The 20481-nt window shown below is 44.8% G+C and overlaps 2 protein-coding genes across 4 annotated transcripts in view; one reads left to right on the forward strand and one right to left on the reverse strand.

Annotated features, from left to right (window-relative positions):
* Positions 1–63: 63 nt before the first annotated feature.
* On the forward strand, positions 64–2354 carry RPS29 (ribosomal protein S29). Its single transcript, XM_069950488.1, has 3 exons — positions 64–172; positions 1484–1583; positions 2215–2354. The coding sequence occupies exons 1-3, from the start codon at positions 111–113 to the stop codon at positions 2221–2223; spliced, it is 171 nt and encodes a 56-aa protein (XP_069806589.1). The 5' UTR covers positions 64–110; the 3' UTR covers positions 2224–2354.
* A 7552-nt stretch (positions 2355–9906) lies between these two features.
* PAPOLA (poly(A) polymerase alpha) overlaps positions 9907–20481 on the reverse strand; it is a 69410-nt gene continuing 58835 nt past the window's right edge. For all 3 annotated transcript variants that reach the window (XM_069951251.1, XM_069951250.1, XM_069951252.1), the window contains 10 exons: positions 15777–15830; positions 15434–15553; positions 15217–15326; positions 15015–15136; positions 14654–14793; positions 14457–14551; positions 14146–14372; positions 13895–13963; positions 13122–13181; positions 9907–12178 (listed from right to left, as the gene is read on the reverse strand). In XM_069951251.1, the coding sequence (XP_069807352.1) occupies positions 12083–12178; positions 13122–13181; positions 13895–13963; positions 14146–14372; positions 14457–14551; positions 14654–14793; positions 15015–15136; positions 15217–15326; positions 15434–15553; positions 15777–15830 (1093 nt within the window). In that variant the 3' untranslated portion in view covers positions 9907–12082. The remainder of the gene's footprint in view (positions 12179–13121; positions 13182–13894; positions 13964–14145; positions 14373–14456; positions 14552–14653; positions 14794–15014; positions 15137–15216; positions 15327–15433; positions 15554–15776; positions 15831–20481) is intronic.

The following is a 20481-nucleotide window of genomic DNA, read 5'->3' on the forward strand; positions in this document are numbered from 1 at the left end:
GGGTTACAGTGTAGCCAGCTTTCGCACTGCATGCCGGGAAGTCCCTGCCGGGTTAATTAGCGCCTGCGCAGCTCCGCCTCTTCCTTTTAGCGAGCAGGTCGACGGACGAGATGGGTCACCAGCAGTTGTACTGGAGCCACCCTAGGAAATTCGGGCAGGGATCCCGCTCCTGGTGCGTGTGGGGCGGCTCGCTATGCTGTGGAGGATGGGCGGGGGGTCGGGCCGTGGACGCCGCATGTCGGGTGGGGGCTGTAGGAGGAGAATGTGGATAGGCCGCATGGAGCATCATGGCGGCCGGGAGAGGCAGGATGGCGGCGCTGGTGTCCGGATCACGTCTCCTGACGCCCATGTCCGCCCTCATCCCCAGTATACAGCCCTGGAGGCCCACAGTGGTGACTGCTCTGTGCCCAGCTATTAGGGAACTCTATGGTGCGAGATCTCTGCATGCTGTCAGTGAATAGAACCGGACGGTGTACCAGGGGGGGTCAAACTCAGGCCCTCCAGCTGTTGCTAAACTACAATTCCCATCATGGCTAGACAGGCATGATGGGAGTTGTAGTCTTGTAACAGCTGGAGGGCCTCAGCTTGACACCTGTGTAGAGCATCTGCTGATGCTTTATCACAATCCAGTGCATAGCTGTAGTAAGTAGGGTCCTGTTCACACTAACATTCTAATGGTCAGTCCTATACATCTAGTTACTGACCAGTGATCTATAAGGATGCTCTGCAGGGTAACATTCAGTGCATCAGTGATAGCTGTCACATAATAGCTGTCACATAAAGATGGTAAAATGGCTTTTAGTCTGTACTAGGTTTCTATTTGGTGACAGTAAGCAGAGATCTAGAAGTCTCATGTCTTTTTGCTGTTTTATGGATTGGGAAACCTATTGAACAAGCATAAGTGTCACTAGTTTGACATGTAAAGTTTTGGTGGGTGGGATTGAGTATTCAGACCCCCACTGATCCCTTTGCGGAGTGGGCAGAAGCCATAGACAATAGAATTCAGTATTGGCTCAACCCACCCTGACCAATTAAAATGTTAGAATAAATGTAAGCTGATGTGACCCTTTAATTTGTACGCATTAAAGTTGACTTAACCTATCCCCCAATGTGTATGGGAATCCCCTGTCTCTGATGGCATGTGTTGGGAGTAGAGAAGGATCAGGCAGTGTAGTCATGCTGATCCTTTTGTTTTTGGGGAAATCACTGTCATTCGGGTCAGACAGTGGTCGTCTCTCCGTTTAGGATTACCATATACTTGGCCGAGGGTCCACATAGGGATCAGTAAGTTGGCTGATTTCAGGCTCCTGTTTTATGCTATTGCTGCATTAGTGGAGAGTTCACATTGTGGCCTCTGATGTCTAATCTGATATATTGGTGCTGTGTACAGTGGTTTACCCTAATTTAACCATTTGTAAACCTAAAACATCTGTAGCTGAGATGTTAGGAATAATTTTATATGGTGTTGACTCTTCTCTTGCAGCCGTGTGTGCTCTAACAGACATGGACTGATCCGCAAATACGGGCTGAACATGTGCCGTCAGTGCTTCAGGCAGTATGCCAAAGACATTGGCTTCATCAAGGTGAGTTTGGCCTCTTCAGACTCCCAATAGTCGGCATTAGACAGGACTCCTAACTCCATCCCTTAGGGTGGGTTCAGACTACGGAATTCTTGCAGATAAATTCCCGAATTCCGTCGCCTGTACGCGCACCTTTCCGCTAGACACCATTCTATGGGCCGGATGATTCCGCAGAAAGATTTGTCACGTCAATTCTTTCGGCGGAATCAGCCAGCCCATAGAATGGTGTTTATGGAGCCGGCGGAAAGGCACCCGGCCATGAGCGCATACAGGCAATGGAATTCCGTGGAATTTATCTGCAAAAGTTCCATAGTTTGTACCCACCCTTACAGCAGGGTGTGCGGTGTTCTGATATACACCTTCAAAGCTGGAACTGCATGAGCACAAGTCACTGCTGCCATCATGATGGCGGCATAGTGAGAACCATGGGGATTATGGAAGCAGTGTCATTTCCTTACCTCCATTTAGGTCTGCTCTGAAAATATTATGCAGTATAAGTAAATTCTTTTCATTGTGGTCTGTGGGCCACCAGTTCTGGAGATGGTCTTGGGGGGGGGGGTCTCTTTACCATTTTGTAAATAAATTTATCAGCTGATTTCCTGTGCTCCTAAATTGATTTTCTTTTGCTTTTCAGTTGGATTAAGCAGATTCCACTTTGGACATGATCGATCTCCAGGTTATGGCAGCCTTTAACTCCACCACAGTACTATAAGAAGACTTGTGTGAACAGAACACCATGATTTGTACATAAATAAACAGATGCAGTCTTCACTATATGTTGTGTCCTTGTGCGTTTGTGTAAACTAGGTTTAGGTACCACATAAATGGGGTCTTGTTTTAAAGGGACATAATAAGCAGGGGAAGCTGGGTGCTGTCTAGTAGAACTGTTTCCTAAAGGGGTATATTATGTCAGCCTAATGGTGGTCGTGGTAGTCAAAGGGGGGCATGTATAAAAAGGTGAATATGCCTTTTTTTTGGGGGGGGGGGCGTCAAAATATTAGCAAAGTGTATTTTTGCAAATATTGTTTGCATCTTTGCCAGTGGGGCAGAGAGCAGGGTACGGCGAGCGTAGGTTTAAAAATCTTCATGGATGAGCTCTGTGAGATTGGGATTGATGTAGAAGCAATGCACCTCTCCATAAATCCTGAGCTCCGGGGACATTTGAAAGGCCAGCGTAAATGTGCCCAAAGTGTGTATAAGGTTTTCAAAATCTAAACCACAGGTTGCAGAGAAATTTCCCCCTCGCCTTCCCACCTCCCGCTCCTCTGGACAGGAAACAGTTCACTGGATCTATAAAATAAGAGACCACCCTTTCATCGCCAGTTTTGTTTCCTGTCCTTTGGAGCAGGAGGTGGTTATCCCACCCCTCCAAAGGATCCAGCATAAGAGGGGAATGGGGCAACCGGCTTACTTACCTTACTGCCGGCATCCCGGCAGTGTAAGTCTTCTAACTGAGCAGCTGCTAACACTGGCTCTCTCACCAGCACCTGTCAGAAGGACGACTTCCGGATCCTTCCTGGCTCTCCGGTCAGACGTCCTCCGGTAAGCGTGCAGTCCAGGCAGCGGCACTTCCGGGTTGCGGGATGTACGTGATGACGTCACATGCATCTGACGTCCGGGGGACGCTGTGACTACTTCCAGGGAGGGGTTCTGGCGGGGCCGTGCTCTTCCGGACCACAGGCTTGGGGCCTGTTAGGTGATCCTATCGCTGCAGCGGTTTGGCGCGCGGTGGAGGGGAGGAGCCAGCCATTCCTTGGTGCCGAATTCAAAAGGAGCCCAACAGTCATCGAGGATGGTGTCCACGCTTAGCAGGTATTCCAGCAGGCATCTGGCTGTGCACTCTGCATCTTCAGCACGTTCCCGGCTACCAATCTCTGCATACAGCAAGCTCTGGCTGCAAACTCTGCAGACATATCTACTTCCATTATGGAGGTGCGTGCAGATAATCCTGAAATTCAACCGGTATGACAGGGGCTAACTTGGTACCCTCACATATTTTTTCTTGTAGGCACCAAAAACATCCCGTACTAAGATCAGAGAATGTCCTGTGTGTGACAGAAAGCTGAGTAGTCACAATAAGACATTATGCAGCTCCTGTCGTTATAGATTCCTGGAGGAAAAAACACCATCCTTCATGAAGGACATTAAGAAACTTATTAGAGGGGAGATTAAATTATCCCTTCCCTCACAGGCTTTAGTCCCCGTGGATATCGGAGAGTCCTCCAGGTCTGAGCCTATGCTTGGTCCCAGCACTGATGCGGATGAGGAGGATCCTGTGTCAGAGACAGAGGACTTTGGTGAGGTTGTTGAAATTGATAATGAATCTCACCAGTCTGAACCTTCGGCTTCCAACATAGATGAGGTTGATCCGTTAGTCAGTGCAGTTAGACGCACTATGGAGCTAGAAGACAGTCCTGTGTCCAGGACCGTACAGGACAGAATGTTTCAAGGTCTTACCCCAAAGAAGAAAAAAGTATTCCCTATTCACCATACTATTAAAGGGAACCATTCACCCCGTGGCCCCCGTTAGAAACAGACAAACAGTTACATAAAGGTCAATATACTTACCATATCGCTCCCGGTCCCGTCCCGGATCTCGTTGTTGACACGGAGAAATCGCCGATTCTTCTTCTCCCGCCCATTATGGTAATGAGCTGAGATGAGTCCAACGTCCATAGGAAACGACGGACGAGTCCAACTTATTCATGAGGTCCTCTTCTCGTCGCCGCCCATCCACGCCTCCTGGAATTTGATTGACGTCTTCAGACTCCTCACGAATTCCCGCGCAGGCGCCGTTGCGAAGGTCTCGTCATCTCTTCTGCGCCTGCGCGGTAAACAGGATACGTGCTCGTGACGTTCCTGTGTACCGCACATGCGCGAAGTCCAACACGTCGCTTCAGCTCTGACAATCGGCGCACGCGCAGTAAACATTGAAGCTGTGGAGCGGCTTCAATTGTGAACTGCGCATGCGCCGAAAACGACCGTCACGGCGCCTGCGCGGGATCCGGCGAGAAGAAAGAAGACGAGGAGGAAGAAGACCCGGCGTCAATCAAGTGTCGGAGGCGGGGAGAAGGCTGGACTTCGGGCCGGCGGCGCTCATTACCATAATGGGCGCGAGAAGAAGAATCTGCGATTTCTCCGTGTCAACAACGAGATCCGGGACCGGGAGCGATATGGTAAGTATATTGACCTTTATGTAACTGTTTGTCTGTTTCTAACGGGGGCCACGGGGTGAATGGTTCCCTTTAAGGACTTGATTAAACGAGAGTGGAACAACCCAGACAGAAAGTTCTTCGTGCCTAGGGCAATGAAGCGTAGATATCCCTTCAATGAGGAGGAGACAGCTGTTTGGGATAGAGCCCCTAAAGTTGATGCACCTTTAGCAAAGATATCTAAGAAGGGGGTCTTACCTTTTGATGACTCTGCTACTCTAAAAGACCCTATGGACAAAAGAGCAGAGGTCTACCTTAAAAAAGGTTGGGAAGCAGCTGCTGCCTCTTTTAAGCCTCTTGTTGCGGCCACATCTGTAGCCAGGTCTATGGACATTTGGATCGAGGAACTGACCACAAAGATTAAAGACGATGCCCCTAAAGAAGAGTTATTGACTGCTATCTCCAATATATCGGAAGCCTCAGCAGATACCCTGAAACTAAACGCCAAATTTGCTGCCTTATCCAACTCTGCAAGACGTACAGTTTGGCTCAGGGGCTGGAAAGGGGACATTACTTCTAAGGCAAAGCTATGTGCCGTAACCTGTGAGGGTGAATTTCTCTTCTACCCTTGATGCAGTCCTTGAAAAAGCTTCCGATAGGAAGAAAGGGTTTCTAGTTGTACCCCAACATCCCAAAAGTAATTATAGGGGCAGAGGTAGGGGTGGTCAGCGGGGAGGCTCTTCAGGTAGAAGGGAATGGAGGACCTCTAGAAAAAGTAAAGGTCTTTTGTTCAACACTGCTGATTCTGCCAAAAAGCCCAATCCCCAATGACGCCAGGCCCTGGTGGATGGTCGCCTTACTCTATATAGTCAAGAGTGGGATAAGATATCAGCCAGCAAGAATATTTTCAATACAATAAAGCATGGTTTGAAAATTTCTTTTGTGTCCCCTCCAGGCAATAGATTTGTCACCACTCAATTCCGGGATCCAGAGCGTCAACAGGCCATGGAACTTGAGGTGCAATCTCTCTTGGATAAGCAGGTATTGGTCGCTGTACCGGCGGAGGAGAGGGGAGCAGGCTTTTACTCCACTCTCTTCCTGGTCAGGAAGCCGAATGGTACGTTTTGTACCATAATTAATTTAAAGCCTCTCAACAAATTCCTTACCTATGAAAAATTCAGAATGGAATCTATATACTCAGCCATTCTGAATCTTTCTAGAGATTGCTCCATGGTGACCCTTGACCTCAGGGATGCGTACTATCACATCTCAGTTCACCCAGAACACCAGAGATTCCTCAGGGTTGCGGTTTGGTTCAAGGGCTCCTTCTCCCACTTACAGTTCAGGGCCATGCCTTTTGGTATTTCCCAGGCCCCCTGAATCTTCACAAAGGTTATGGCACATGTAAGGGAACAGGATATCATCATTGTTCCATACTTAGATGAGTTTCTCCTGATGGCTAATTCTCCTGAGATCTTACAATCTCAAGTCGCACAGGTGGAAATCATCTTTAAAAAGCTAGGATGGGAAATTAATGAGGATAAATCAGTCAAGACTCCTCCTTACACCTGCCAATTCCTAGGTATTCTCCTAGACTCTCGGGTTCAGAAATGTTTCCTACCTCCTAGTAAAGTGACTCAGTTACTGAATAGAATAGAACATCTCATGTACAGTCAGAACACTACACTTAGAGCGGCCATGTCGATTCTAGGTCTAATGACCTCCTGCATTCCCGCAGTTCCCTGGGCCCAGTATCATTCCCGAGCACTGCAGACACAGATCCTCTCTCAGTGGGATAGATCTACAGACTCCTTAGACTCTCTATGTGTTCTCTCTCCACAGACAGTATGTTCTCTAAATTGGTGGACCCAGAGAGAAAATCTGGAAAAGGGGGTTCCCTGGGTACGCTCAGACAAAGTCATCCTAACTACCGATGCCAGCCCTCGGGGCTGCGGAGCCCACACAACAGACCTCATACTCCAGGGGTTATGGAAGCCAGAGGAAGCTGCCTTGTCTTAGAACGTCAGAGAGCTAAGCGCAGTCTTCAGGTCCCTATCCCAGACCTTACCCCTCCTAAGAGACAGACACGTAAAGATCCAGTCAGGCAACTTATCGGTAGTAGCGTACATAAATCACCAAGGGGGCACAAGATCCAGAGAGCTAATGAGAGTCGCTCACTTCATCTTCAGACTGGTAGAACCTCATCTTTCCTCCCTCACAGCACTACATCTAAAGGGTTCAGAGAATATAAAAGCAGACTACCTGAGCAGACACCAACTAAACCAGGGGGAGTGGAGCTTGTCAGTAGAGGTGTTTCAACAGATCTGTGCCAGATGGGGTCATCCAGTAATAGATCTCTTCGCTTCCAAAGCGAACAAGAAGGTAGAGAGGTTCTTCTCCCTGAGCCCATCAAACAACCAGATAGGGATAGATGCGCTGGCTCATCCTTGGAATCAGGGACTCCTGTATGCTTTTCCTCCGTTCAGGATGATCCCCAGAGTTCTCAGGAAGGTCAGGCAGGACAAAGCTCTGGTTATCATGATAGCGCCATTCTGGCCCAGGAGGGTGTGGTTCTCTTGGTTGAGGGTCATTACAGATCCCTGGGTACTGCCAGAGACTCCGGATCTTCTCAGTCAGGCTCCAATTTACCATCCGGAAGTCAAGAACCTCCACCTGACTGCATGGCTATTGAGAGGCAGATCCTCATAGATAGGGGGCTTTCAGAACAAGTCATCACCACCCTCCTAGCCAGTAAAAAGAGAGTCACATCAGAAATATATCTTAGAACCTGGAGAGCATTTTGTAGGTTTGTAAATAAACCCATTAATGTATTAGTTCCACCAGATATCCCAGTAGTGCTAGATTTCCTACAGGAAGGTTTAAATAAGAGGTTAAGGCCTAGTACTATCAGGGTCCAGATTTCAGCTCTCAGCTCCCTCTGACTTTAAGCTGGCGGAACATGCTGGGTTAGGAGGTTCATGAAGGCGTCAGATAGAATCTTCCCTTCCATCAAGCCTAAACTCCCACCGTGGGATTTGAATCAAGTTCTCTCCCAGTTAACAGAACCTCCATTCGAACCCTTATCAGATCTCTCCATTAAGACTCTCTCTCTCAAAAGTTAGCCTTCCTTCTAGCTATTACCTCTGCCAGGAGGGTAGGAGAAATATCTCAATTTATAATCCTCACTTTGTGTGTCCTCACTCTACATATACCATGGAGACATTCACGTTGGAAAACCCCCTCAAAATCAATGGTCAGACCCATTGTGCTCTAGTATAAGCAGCGCAGTGTATTTACTTTGAACCTTTGAACCTGTACTCCACTGCAGGGCTCAAGCATTTAATTAGTCTTCAATGGTCTTGGGCCATACATAGACCTATTTAATTTATGTATTTTGACAGTTTCCCTTTACCATGCATACACAATGATTCCTGGCCCCATTCTACAAGAGTGCTTCCCCTTCAGAAGAAATTATTATTGTAATTTGGGGTAGTTGTTTAATGGTCACCAACCCCATAAGACCAGATTTGCTAATCATGTCTAATACTTAGCAGAAAATGTAAGCATTACTTGCTACGGTCATTGCATTGCCATACGTTTCGTAGCAGAAGAGTAAGCACCTACAACACTCCCATTCAGGTCAATGCTGAAGATCTCAGCTACACCTAAAAGAGCAGGTAAAGAGCCTGCCTAACTCTAGTGATGTGAATAGAGCAGAAGCCCAACACCAAACAATACAGCAATGTGGCTTTGTGTTTAGAAGGAAGGAGCCATCTTTCCCAATCCTGTACAACTTTTAGCTCTACTACTATCTGCATCAGCAGGATAAGCTTTATTAATCTGATTTGGGGTTGTGTGAAAGTGGAATAGTATACAGCTTTCTTATGGTGTACATCACACTTTTTTTGCAAATTACATTTTTATACATTTTAAGGCTAAGTTCACACACACAGTATTTTTGCTCAGTATTTTGCAACCCAAACACAGAAATGCTATGTTCACACACTGTTGAAACTGAGTGTATGGCCGCTATTTAAAGGACAACTCCCACGGGACACCCCCCACCCCAAAAAAAAAAAGAAAAAGACACCATACTCACCATCTCCGTCACCGCCGTCCAGCGATGTCTCTCACTTCTGGGTCCAGGGGATGTAAAAGGCTGCCAGTAGGGATGGTCCGAACCCTCCGCAATGATTACAGCTGTCTGCCTGCTCCGTGCAGCGGGTAGATCCAGCGGGAGGAACGCCTGGAAAACTGGGATACAGCCATAGGCAGTATCCCAGTTTTCCAGGCGGTCCTCCCGCTGGATCCGCCCACTGCATGGAGCGGGCGGACAGCAGAAATCCGATGACGAGCGGGTTCAGCCAAACCCGAACCTTGGCAGGTTCGGACCATCCCTAGTTGCCAGTGCGCTTGCGCACCGGCAGCCTTTTCATTGGCTGAAGCACATCACATGGACATGGCTTCCAGCAAGCTTAGCCAATCAGGGCAGAGCTATCTGGAAGCCATGTGATGCGCTCCAGCCAATGAAAAGGCTGCTGGTGCACTATCCCATTCACTTTCCATGAAGACGCCGAGGAGGAAGACGACCCGGACCGCCCCCCGGCTCTGACGTCGTCATCTCAAGATGACGCCCAGGAGAAGAGGACGGTGACTACCATAATAGGTATTGTATAATTTCTTTAACTTCTGGGGGGGTCATCCACTAAATTTTAACAGTATGCATAGCCTGTGTTTTCAATCCACTCCTGGTTTTGGTTGCAAAAATACTGTGTGTGAACATAGCCTTAGCCTGTCTGCAGTTATGAGCTCTAAAAACTGGTGGCAGTCTTTTGTAAAGGTTGGACACAGCAATGTTAAAAAGAAGTTATCAAGGATTTAAAAAAAACAAAAACTACTTTCTTGCAGAAACAGCACCGCCCCTGTCCTCAGATTGTGTGTGGTATTACAATCAGCCCCATTTACTGCAATAGAAGCTGAGGACAGGAGTGGCCATGTCTTTTTCTAAGCCTGGATAAACTCATGCAGGTTGAATGACAGCTTTAGCATCCAATCTGGAAGGCACTAGAGCAGTCACTCTAGGACGGAGTAAAGAGGAGGTTCTAAATATCACTGGCTGGAGTTGTAATAAAATATCCCCTTTAAGAAAGAAATACAGAAGACAGTACAAAAACTCCACAACAATGTACAGCTCCATGGGGTTGTGCGGTTTTTATTTATTTTTTTGTTTGTTTTTGTGGTTTTTTTGTTTGTTTAATTTTTTTTTTTCAATTGAGAAATACGTCATCTGTTTACAAAATAGCTTTTGAAAAATACAAGGAGAACGGGTACTATAAAACAAAGCAAACTCCAGTCATAAGACGTTACATACATCATGCGGAAGCAACAGTCTGATCTTCAGGATGTGGAAACTAGAATTAAAAGTTACAACACAGAAGGTGGGCAAAAAAATAAAGGCCAATGTTTCCTTGGGGTGGCAGGGGTGTGGGGAAAGAAAGAAAAATATATACACATCTTAGGTTTTTATAAAGCTGTGGACAATGAAGGGGTGGGGGGGCTTATCCTGCTGTGTAAACAAACGACTATTAGAACCTTGTGCCTGGCGTAACTACATGGAAAACACATAGGCCTTGCCTGTTCTGTCGTGTGCGCTGTAAAACTAGAGTGATTTTCTAAATGTACTACGGCTGGGGGAAAGGGGGAGAGAACTGTATCATTGCACAGGCTTAAGGGGGAAAATAACATATGCCTAGGCAGCCATCTTGGAAAAGGATACAGAGTAATCAAGAATTAGAAAAAGGCTTCTGCTTTTTCTTTCCAAAAACAGCACCACGCTTTATCCATAAGTGCAGCACTTACTAGAACAGAGATGAGCTGCAATACCACACAGAGCCATGAGAGGCGCTGTTGTGTTTGAGGGGGAGAATTTTTATATATGTATAAAAAAAGCAAACTATTCTTCTAATCCTAGACAACCATTTTAAAGTAAAATCATTACAAATGATTACTTCAAAACAAAAAGCACAGAGAAGGCCAACATCCCGGTTTGCATGCCGCCAGTCACGCTGGCAATCACACAGACTATCGTAAAGAAACCAAAAAGCTTCATTTTGGGTTCAGAATTTGAATATTCCAATTGATGCATTCAACCAACCAACCCATGGCTCTGCTATAGGACAGCAGTCTCCCAACCTGTGTTTCTCCAGCTGTAGCCAAACTGCAACTCCCAGCATGCAAGGCACATTAGGAATTGTAGTTTTTTAACCACTGGAGCGCTATAGGTTGAGGGGGATCAGTGCTACAGACGCCCTATTGTTATATACTTCCTGTACCCTACATAGCTTAGAGAACAATCACAGCTTAAATTCTCAAACTACAGTAGAAAGTAAAAAATAAAAAATGTATGTTAACTTGACAGCTTCCACCTTTCCTCAACAACTACTGCACTTTGCAGCATGACTACAAAAACAATGAAAAAAAAAAACAAAACAAAAAAACAAACAAACACGTAACCTGATGTTACCAAAGGAATTGCGCTTCTCACTGGCCATCGTGTGTCATGTGACAAAGGTAAACCTCTACTGCTCTAGATGGGACTCTGCGCCTCCCTGGGAGTCTGTGTGAGCTGGGAACTAAAGATAACTTTTTCGGGGGGTGGGGGGGACAAAAGAAAAAACGAAGGACTCTTGAAATCGGCCTCTCTTGTAGCTTCAGAACTCACACAAATGATATCCTAATGATAGTAAGACGAAAACATTAAAGTTTCACTTCCATTTTTTGGGGGTGTTTTTTTTTCTTTTTAAGGGGGAATGGGGAAATCCATCAAAAAGACACATGTCCAGTGTTGGGATCCAACATGCAAATAAATTCTAGCACATGAATGAAACCGAAAGGACAATTAAAAGAAACCCATCTAAAAGTTCCTCACTACGATTAAAAGAAACGAAACGTAAAAGTGCGTCTGCTGAGAGATTTTAGGCCAGTTGTATTGTCAATTTTTGCGAGAGATACATGAACTGTTATTGAGTACAGACACAGTTAGCAGTCTTATCTGCATGTGTGTGGGGTTTTGTTTTGTTTTTTCTCCCGAGATTTCAGTCCTTTAGGGTAAATCAATATGAAACAGACAGCAACCACGTACTGGTGCTTTATAGTCATCGTACTAACCTGGACTTCCAGATAGGGTGTTTACAGGCCAATACAATTATCTAAACTCGTTTTATATATTTTTAGTGACACCGCGCTTCATGTCCTCTTCTTCTCTAGCAGTTCCAGGAGACCACTGTTCATCTGGCGGAGAGATTGTTTATGGACCCTGAGGTACTAAGACTGGGGTGGGGGAGGGCAATTTTACCGGTTCAGTCTCAGTTTTATAGAATTCTTGATAACTGGGATAGGGTTAGCCGGTAGTGCGGGGATATCAGACAGATCAGTGCTGGACGATCGCTAGGAATAGAAAGACAGGATCAGAAAGGGGTTAGCAATACAAACAGTGACTCTTTGATAAACCCTGTCAGAGGGTGGCCATACACCTTCAGACCTTCAATAACTGGTTATCACTCCCGTACACATGAACGTTCAGCACTGCTGAATGTTTCCGTGGTCTTTATAGGGAAGGGAGAGGTAAGCCGCTGCCAGGCAGAGGCTTTTTCTCATTAAATTAAGTGGTCAGGGCAGTGAAATTCCATGGGAATCTCCCCACCAATACACTTCATATTGACAGCGCCAGGTTCGGCCAAAATAAAATGTATGGAACCTTAAGGGTCATGAAAATCCTTCAATTTACATCTATTTAATTTCCAGTAAGCCTAGGGCTTAAGTTGAATTGAAGTGTCACCCTGCAGGGAGCATGCTGGATTGACTTGTAGGGTCCCAGTCATTTGTGGCAGTTACTTCAGCTGCAATGCAGCATGAACTCTGTGGCATGATATGGCGATTATCGAATTCGCAACCAGTTGTGAAGCCAGAGTTGCGATGTAGCCCTAGCCTAATGGCCTCTGGTAGGCGTGTAATAAAGGCTCCCAATATGCGCACTAAGGCCCAGATTTATCAAAAGCTGTAAAGTAGAATCAGGTACAAACTGCCCACAGCAACCAAGTTACTGCAGCAGCTCAAGTTTCAGTTTGGGTAAAATAAAAGCCCAGCTATGATTAGTTGCTATGGGCAGTGCACACCCTTTGATAAATCTGGCCTTAGTGTGTTCATAGGGTTCCGTTACTAGGAGAACAGCTCTGCAATATGATTCAGGCTAAAAAACTCTGTAAAAGATAAATATTTAAAATGTATTAACGCAATATATTACATGATCGCCATCAGATCTACATGCCACGACAGCCAAATGTTGGGAAACGCTGCTGTATAGTGTCATTTTATAGATAATAGATGGTACCTGAGTAGATGGCAGAGCTCCAGGGACAGGAGATGATGATTTCACGTCACCATCTTGATCCTGGGGGTAAAAAAACACAACGGGCTTCAGTAATATGTATTAAGGCAGAAGTGTAGGATTAGTGTAAATGCCAGCCTATAAGCTACTGCCAGGTTCATAGAGCAGCTTCATCTCACTAGCCATCTTGGAAGTATACCTTCTGAGATGAGGGGGATGGGTGCATGTAGTGGGCATTGCTTGCAGGCATAGACGTTGAAGAGCTGCCTGATATTACGGTAATAACAGACAGCTACTGTACATTGCCCTGTGGGCATCCACACCTCACTTGTCTTGGAAGATATATTTCCAAGATGGTAAGAAAGAGGAAGTGAAGTGCCATTTAGAAGAACAGGTAGGACATTTATAGTTAGAACATAATAAACAAGAACTACCTGTCACCATTCTGGGACCCCCCCTGGGTCCAGCAACATAACGACTCTGCTTATAGATTGCCTGCTTTGCCAATCAGTGATTGACTGAGCGGGCAATACATTAGCCGGGCAGTGTACTTTCCCCAGACTGCTTCGTGGGCAAGGGGAGAGGTAAGTAGTGCTTGTTTATTATGTTTTTCCCGCCTGCTTACAAATTCTCTGGACTTCTCAGTTAAGACAGGAAAGAGAACAATTCTAACTAGATTAGCCATTGTTATTTAGAAAAATCTCATTCTAAGACAGTCACCCCAGCATAAAGGTGACATATTACAAGTTAGAATCTTTGTAAATGACTAGTTTTACCTTTACGACTTCCATTTCAACTTTTTGTGAATCCTTCACCTCAGTGGCAGCACAGACATCATCATCATCCTTTAAAGAAAAAAAAAAGAATCATCAAAACACTGCAATATGTATCCTCTGACCATGCTAGCAGATAATTTCACAATGATTTTTGTAAAACTACAAAAAAATAAAAATAATGAACAGTAAACTTCAGTCAATGTGTCTGAATCAATTCCTTATCAATCCCTCCATACTAGTTGTGATGATACCTCTTCGAGTTTGGTTTTCTTAGGACTCTCATCCATCGGTGATGAGGAATGCCGCTTTGCACCAGAAGACACAGGACTGGGCAATTTTGCTGCTGTGTTTGTTACAGGCTTTGAAACTTGGTTCACCAAACGGGTAGCAGTCACAACCCTGGACACCACAGGCTTTGGTGTGGAAGAAATGGCTGGCTGCATGGCAGTATCACCAGGAATGCTTTCGTTTAGGTTGCCTGCAAGAAACAGGTGTAAAAATTACAGAAGACAAAATCTTCATATGTCCAAGTTAGAAATGGAAGGAAACCCTTTAAACCAACCCCATGAAGTATCGGAGAGATTGCTCGGCGACGCAGTGACATCTGCGGCAGCTGTGGTGGCTGAAGAGTGTACTGGTACCACTGGGCTGTGTCTGCTACATGGGGAAACAAAGAACCACACAAGTTTTGTAACCTAATTTTATAAATTGATCATCATCGTGTAAGACATTTAAGAAACAAGACAACGTTCATTTTACCCCTGAGACAATCCTGAGGCATTCAATGGACTGGTCTTTGTGGCATTGGTGGGAGAAGGCACAGACATACTGTTGTCACTGTCCATGGATAAGTCCAAGCTGTCATTTAGAGAGACGAGCTTAACCCCCTCCATTGAATGCTGCAAAAAATTAAAGTAAATGACCTGTGAATGGGTCGAGCATACTCGAGATGGATCGTTTTGCATTTAAATACGGTCCTCAGGAGTGCTGGAAAACATTGATACAACCTATGGCTGTACCCATGTTTTCAGGATTCCTTAGGGCTGCATCCAACTATGTCAGCCAGTGGTATTAAAATTATATGAATTTGACCCTCCCACGCGTCATTGGGAGGACTTACCTTTTTCTTTTTTGGCAATACGTGTGTTGGGAGGAGCTGATGCAGTCTCTTCCTCTTCACGTGCATTGCTGCAATTTTCATGTCCATCTCAAACATTTTGCTGTTTATTGCCTGCCTGTAAACTAAACAAAACACCCAAAAGTTAGAACCATGTTCAGGCTTAAACATGAAGCAATATTTGCCGTAGAGCAGGACCGGTTACCAGTGTCTGTGAAGGCCTGGATGTCATAAGTGAGGTCTACACTGAGGTTTTCTGAGTTTTCCATCTTTTTGAACACTAATCCGATAACCCACATGGTCTGAAATTCTTCCCTATTATAAGAGACCGTAAGTGAATGAATTATGACATCTAACTGGTTTGGTGCAGGCAGCACCTGCAAGAACTACACATTAAGACAATGCTGCCCTGATGATCTTACTTTTCAGGGTTTTCTCCAGGAGCCGGGAATGACTGAGGGTTCACATGAGCTAGTGTGATAAATTCATTCTTCTCTAGACTTCCAACAAGGATACGGATCTTTGATTCTACTAAACCCACCCTGTAGAAAGGAACAACATTAATGAAGATAAATAAGGATAGTTTTGACTGAAAAGTCTGCCCCAATCCCTGGCACAGAATCAGCACCATCTCATAAGTTGTAGCTGGTAACGCAGCCCATAAATTCATTTGGCCAACCATAAAAACATGAAGGCATTTGGATGGCGTTCTCTACAAGTTAAAAAGATCATACATACCAAACATCAGGGGAGGATCACACTTACCATTCAAGATGCTGTTTTTCGGTCGGAGCACTCGCAAGAAGAATAATATAATGCCTTGGAAGATAAAGACAATGCTAGTTTATTGCAATGAGTATGAACATGTGTAAATTTATTGGCTCAGCATCATTTCAGAGGCCTCAATCCCCATAATCCAAAAGAATGGGAGAGACTTCTAAACTGCTCAGACAGATATTGCCCATAGTCACCCTACTCATTCCTATGGGTAAGTACTCAGCATCAGTTTACATGCGTCTCCCCCAAGTATTTCATGCTTACTTATAACCCCTTCATAACCCGCTAAGGCTCATCAGATATTGCACACAGAAGCCTGCTTGTGATATCTGGGCAGCTTACAATAAGCTGGAGCTTCATGCTTCAGTTTCATGAGCTGCAGGCTTCCTTACCTGGACAGAAGTCCATAGGCGGTGACAGATACCTGCTAAGGAAGCTATATACAAGTTTCTCACAACATGCATACCTAAATATAAGCGGGATTTATACAAACATTGTTCTATATGGGGGTTTTTTCTCTGTCCACTTTTTAATGCAAAGTTAAGATCACTGCATGCTGTTCATAATAAGTAGAGAAAGAGGCTTAAGGGTGCACAGATAATGAATAAAAAATATATATCAAACCTTGACATTTGGGAATATAACAAATTACATGCTATGTCCCTGACCTTCTGCAGGAGGGATAGTCAGAGCCATCAGACAATCCACCTATCTAGCACAAGTACTGTATGTATGTGTAAAACATTACATTATAAGCTATAAGGGTCATATGTTAAAGGGGTTATCCAGTGCTACAAAAACATGGCCACTTTTCCCCCTACTGTTGTCTCCAGTTCAGGTGTGGTTTTGCAATTAAGCTCCATTTACTTCAATGGCAGTGAATTTCAAAGCCCACCCAAACTGGAGACAAGAGTGGTGCAAAGGTGACCATGTTTGTAGCACTGGATAACCCCTTTAAATATATATCATTAGGGGCTCTATAACGCACACAGAATCATGGCAGAACTAAAAGGATTTAAAAAAAACAAAGCAGCTACCAAATATCGGATGAGAGGGATTTACCTGTACATTTCATTGCATGTTCTGTGGCACACATGTATAAGGGTGAATTCACACACAGCAGGTTTTTTTTTTTTTTTTTTTTTTTGCAGCTGTCCCATTTACCTGAAACTAATTTTCAGTCGCAGAAATTTGTGCAAAACATCTGTTGCGTGTGAACTTACCCAAAGGTTACAAATGAAAGTTAGTTATCACAACTCTGTGGAGTTCTAAGGAGGGAAAAAAAAAAAAAAAAACAACTTTGCGCTATTCATTCTGGATATAGTAACTAGTCAATAGTGTGCCTTTAGCTCTCATTTGCAGGAAAAAAAGTCATGAATAGATTTATTGGAAGAAAAAAACAAACCCCACACTATTCATATGCCCCTTCATGACCCCATCAATGTTAACTGCTGATGGTAAGATCTTACAGAGGATCTCCCATAGTCAGCCTGGACTAAAGACTGCATGCATGCTTTTTTGTTCTCCAGTAAAATGTATGTCCTAATGAAGGAGACGACATCAGGAAATGCATTTAAGACAAAGCAAGTTTTTACCTTGCTTAAAGTGGTTACCCATTGCTACCAAAACATGACAACTTACTTCCAGAGACAACACGACTCTTGTCTCCAGTTCAGGTGAGGTTTGCAATTACTTCTTTCACTTCAATGGAACTGAGCAGCAGAACATGCAACCAAACTGGAGACAAGAGCGGTGCTGTCTCTGGAAGAAAGTGGCCATGTTTTTGTAGCGCTGGATAACCCCTTTAAGAACTAAATAGGTGCATTAACCTGAACATGGCATCAAGTTACTACTTGTGCCTAATGTTTCCAATCTCATTCTAATACACTGCTATCAAAGCCCTCCAGCTGTTGCAAAACTACAGTTCCCATCATACCAAAGCATTATCTGTCCATGCATGATGGGAACTGTAGTTTTGCAACAGCTGGAGGGTCGCATTTTAACCCCTCTGATCTATCAGGAGGCTTGTGGCAGCCGTATTGCTGCCTTTAAAAAAGATATTTTATCATGGCAGCAAGAATTTAGATGTCTATACGGACTTTTTGGCCCTGCATTAGGACACGCAGCAAAGAAGTCTCATCCACATTAACCTGCAGCATGGATAATAAAATGGTTATCCAGAATCAGATAAAACACACAGCTACTTTCATGCAAAAACAGCACCACCCCTGTCCTCAGATCACCCATGTCCTCAGCTCCATTTACTTCAACCCACAGCAAAATGGAGGACAAGAGTGGTGTAAATTGTGGAAGAGCTTGGCCATGTTTTTTTTAAAGTGACTGTACCACCAGGCCCAGGCTGAAGCACTGGAAGCGGGACGACCCATCCTTAGTGGGAGGAAACCCTAGGCCCTCTATGATAGGGTTCCATTGATTCTAATGGAGTCACGTCATGGAGGGGCGGGGGTTTCTTCCCACTGGGGGTGGGTCAGCCGCCTCCAGTGCTTCTGCCTGGGCCTGGTGGTACAGTCACTTTAAGCATCCACTTATGTTGTGGATGCACTGTGGAGAATGTCCTGTCAATTTATCCATGGAAAACCTGCAGCATTTCTGTTGTGCAGTGAGCATGTATCCTATTTTATTTGGGATATATATATGCACTATTGGCAGAAAAAAATATTTCTGAGACAGAAGTTTTGATATCCTAATGAGTGATGTACTTATAGGGGTTTATAACATTGATGACCAATCCTGTGGATGTCTAACCAGCTGGGTGCTATCACCCATGACCAGCTGTTTGGGGGGAGCCACCGCACTGACACCCATACATGTTGAATGCTGCTGTAAGCCTGTGATGCCTATTGTATAATGGTGGTGCGGGTAAGTGTGGCTCAGCTCCTGCTGAATTAACAGGTGTCAAGCTGCAGTAACCTGAACCACCACTGCAAGAGATGGCACAGAGCTTATGACAGTTCACTGTGTATAGGTGCCAATGCAGTGCCTCCCGATTAGCTGATTGAGAAGGATGCTGGATCAGTACCCCACCAGACGTTGATTATACAACTATATCAGACTCGGCCAACCCCCTTAGGGTAAATTCACACGGGCGGATCCGCCGGGAGTCTCACACACGAAATCCGCAGCTATTCTTATTATTAATACGTGTATTGCAGATTAGCTGCGGACTCCCGGCAGATCCGGCCATGTGAATTTACCCTTAATGTCCCTTGCATATCCATAAATTGGAACTGTGATAATTAACAGTAACATGCTATACCTGTGCACTTAACGCTAAATCAAAACACAGACACATTCGTCTTATTTGCTTTTTTTTTCTCTCTTTTTTTTTTTTTATTCAATGCAATTGTGTTTTTATTGGCTATTAACATACAGGAGATAAAAGTACAATGATACAAGCTCACACACACAAACCAACCCAAACCAGGTACATGAAAGCTGGCATGCAAGAAAAAAAAAAAAAAAAATAGTCACTGAAAACAGAAATGCTGCATTGTAGAACAAACCAATGAAAAAAGGATCTGCAAGAAAACAATGTTTTAGTAGTGTTCTAGAGGAGTTCACAGGAAAGGTTACAGCATCTCCCATAAAAAGCATGAGAGGCTTACCAGGGTCAGACGCATTCACTATCAGACTACTTAAACAGAAGCATAAATGGGGGAAGCTATGGTAATGTAGACTACTGTTCCCACCCAACAATGAAAGAAAAATACATAATTTCCAATTGACCTAACACCTTATGTCCCCTATATTGTGAGCACTGACTTATGTTTTAAAATTAAAAAGATATTTTTATAAATGACACATCACCTAACCACAGGATAGGTGACGATTACCTTATAGGTGAGTTCAGTGTCCCCCTGGTTGAATGGGGTGGTGGTCACACAAGCACTGGTGCGCCAATCAACTTGAGTGCAGTGCTTGTCAGGACAGTCAAGGGGATTTGTTTTGTTTGATTAATTTTTTTTGAGTGTATTTTGTTTCTTGTACGACACTATAGACACAGGCCATCATGGCATTTTTTTCTTAAAGCCACAAATCAGCATGATGGGGGTTATCCAAATATCAGTAGTCAAACTCCCTCCACCTTTGGCAATTATGAGGACACCACAGCACCACTGAAGCGCTGCAGTCTCTTCATTGTTAACCATAGCAAAGTCCTCCTGCTCACCTACAAGGCTCTCCACAGTGCTGCACCTCCATACATCTCCTCCCTCATCTCTGTCTACCATCCTACTTGTGCCTTACGCTCCTCTAATGACTTAAGACTAACATCCACCTTAATCCGCACCTCTCACCTCCGTCTCCACCCGAGCTGCACCAGTTATATGGAATGCATTACCCAAGACTGTCAGACTCACCTCCAATACACAAAGCTTTAAACGTGCCCTCAAAACACATCTGTTCAAGCAGGCTTACCCTAATTTTCACTGCTACCCTCAACCCCCCCCCCCCCACACACACACAAACCTCCACCACGCAAACACACATACCAAGCATTTAAGCACTTAGACCTGTGCATGCAGGCATTGGTTGGTGACAGCTTCTCCCCCCTTACCTGCACTGCCTTATTTATAAAGATGGCCGGACCATAAGAACAATGAAGCACTTTGCCCCTCTGCCATTTTGTCTAGTATTTTGGTAAATACTAGAGGCATCAGCGCTCACAGGAGCA

Source organism: Dendropsophus ebraccatus, chromosome 13, assembly GCF_027789765.1.
Source record: "Dendropsophus ebraccatus isolate aDenEbr1 chromosome 13, aDenEbr1.pat, whole genome shotgun sequence".
NCBI classification, from domain to species: domain Eukaryota; kingdom Metazoa; phylum Chordata; class Amphibia; order Anura; family Hylidae; genus Dendropsophus; species Dendropsophus ebraccatus.

Excerpts from the sequence above, each read along its gene's own strand:
- RPS29 (XM_069950488.1), top strand. The coding sequence starts at position 111 with ATGGGTCACCAGCAGTTGTACTGGAGCCACCCTAGGAAATTCGGGCAG. Across the intron at positions 173-1,483 it reads GGGCAGGGATCCCGCTCCTG|CCGTGTGTGCTCTAACAGAC; the intron begins GTGCGTGTGGGG and ends CTTCTCTTGCAG.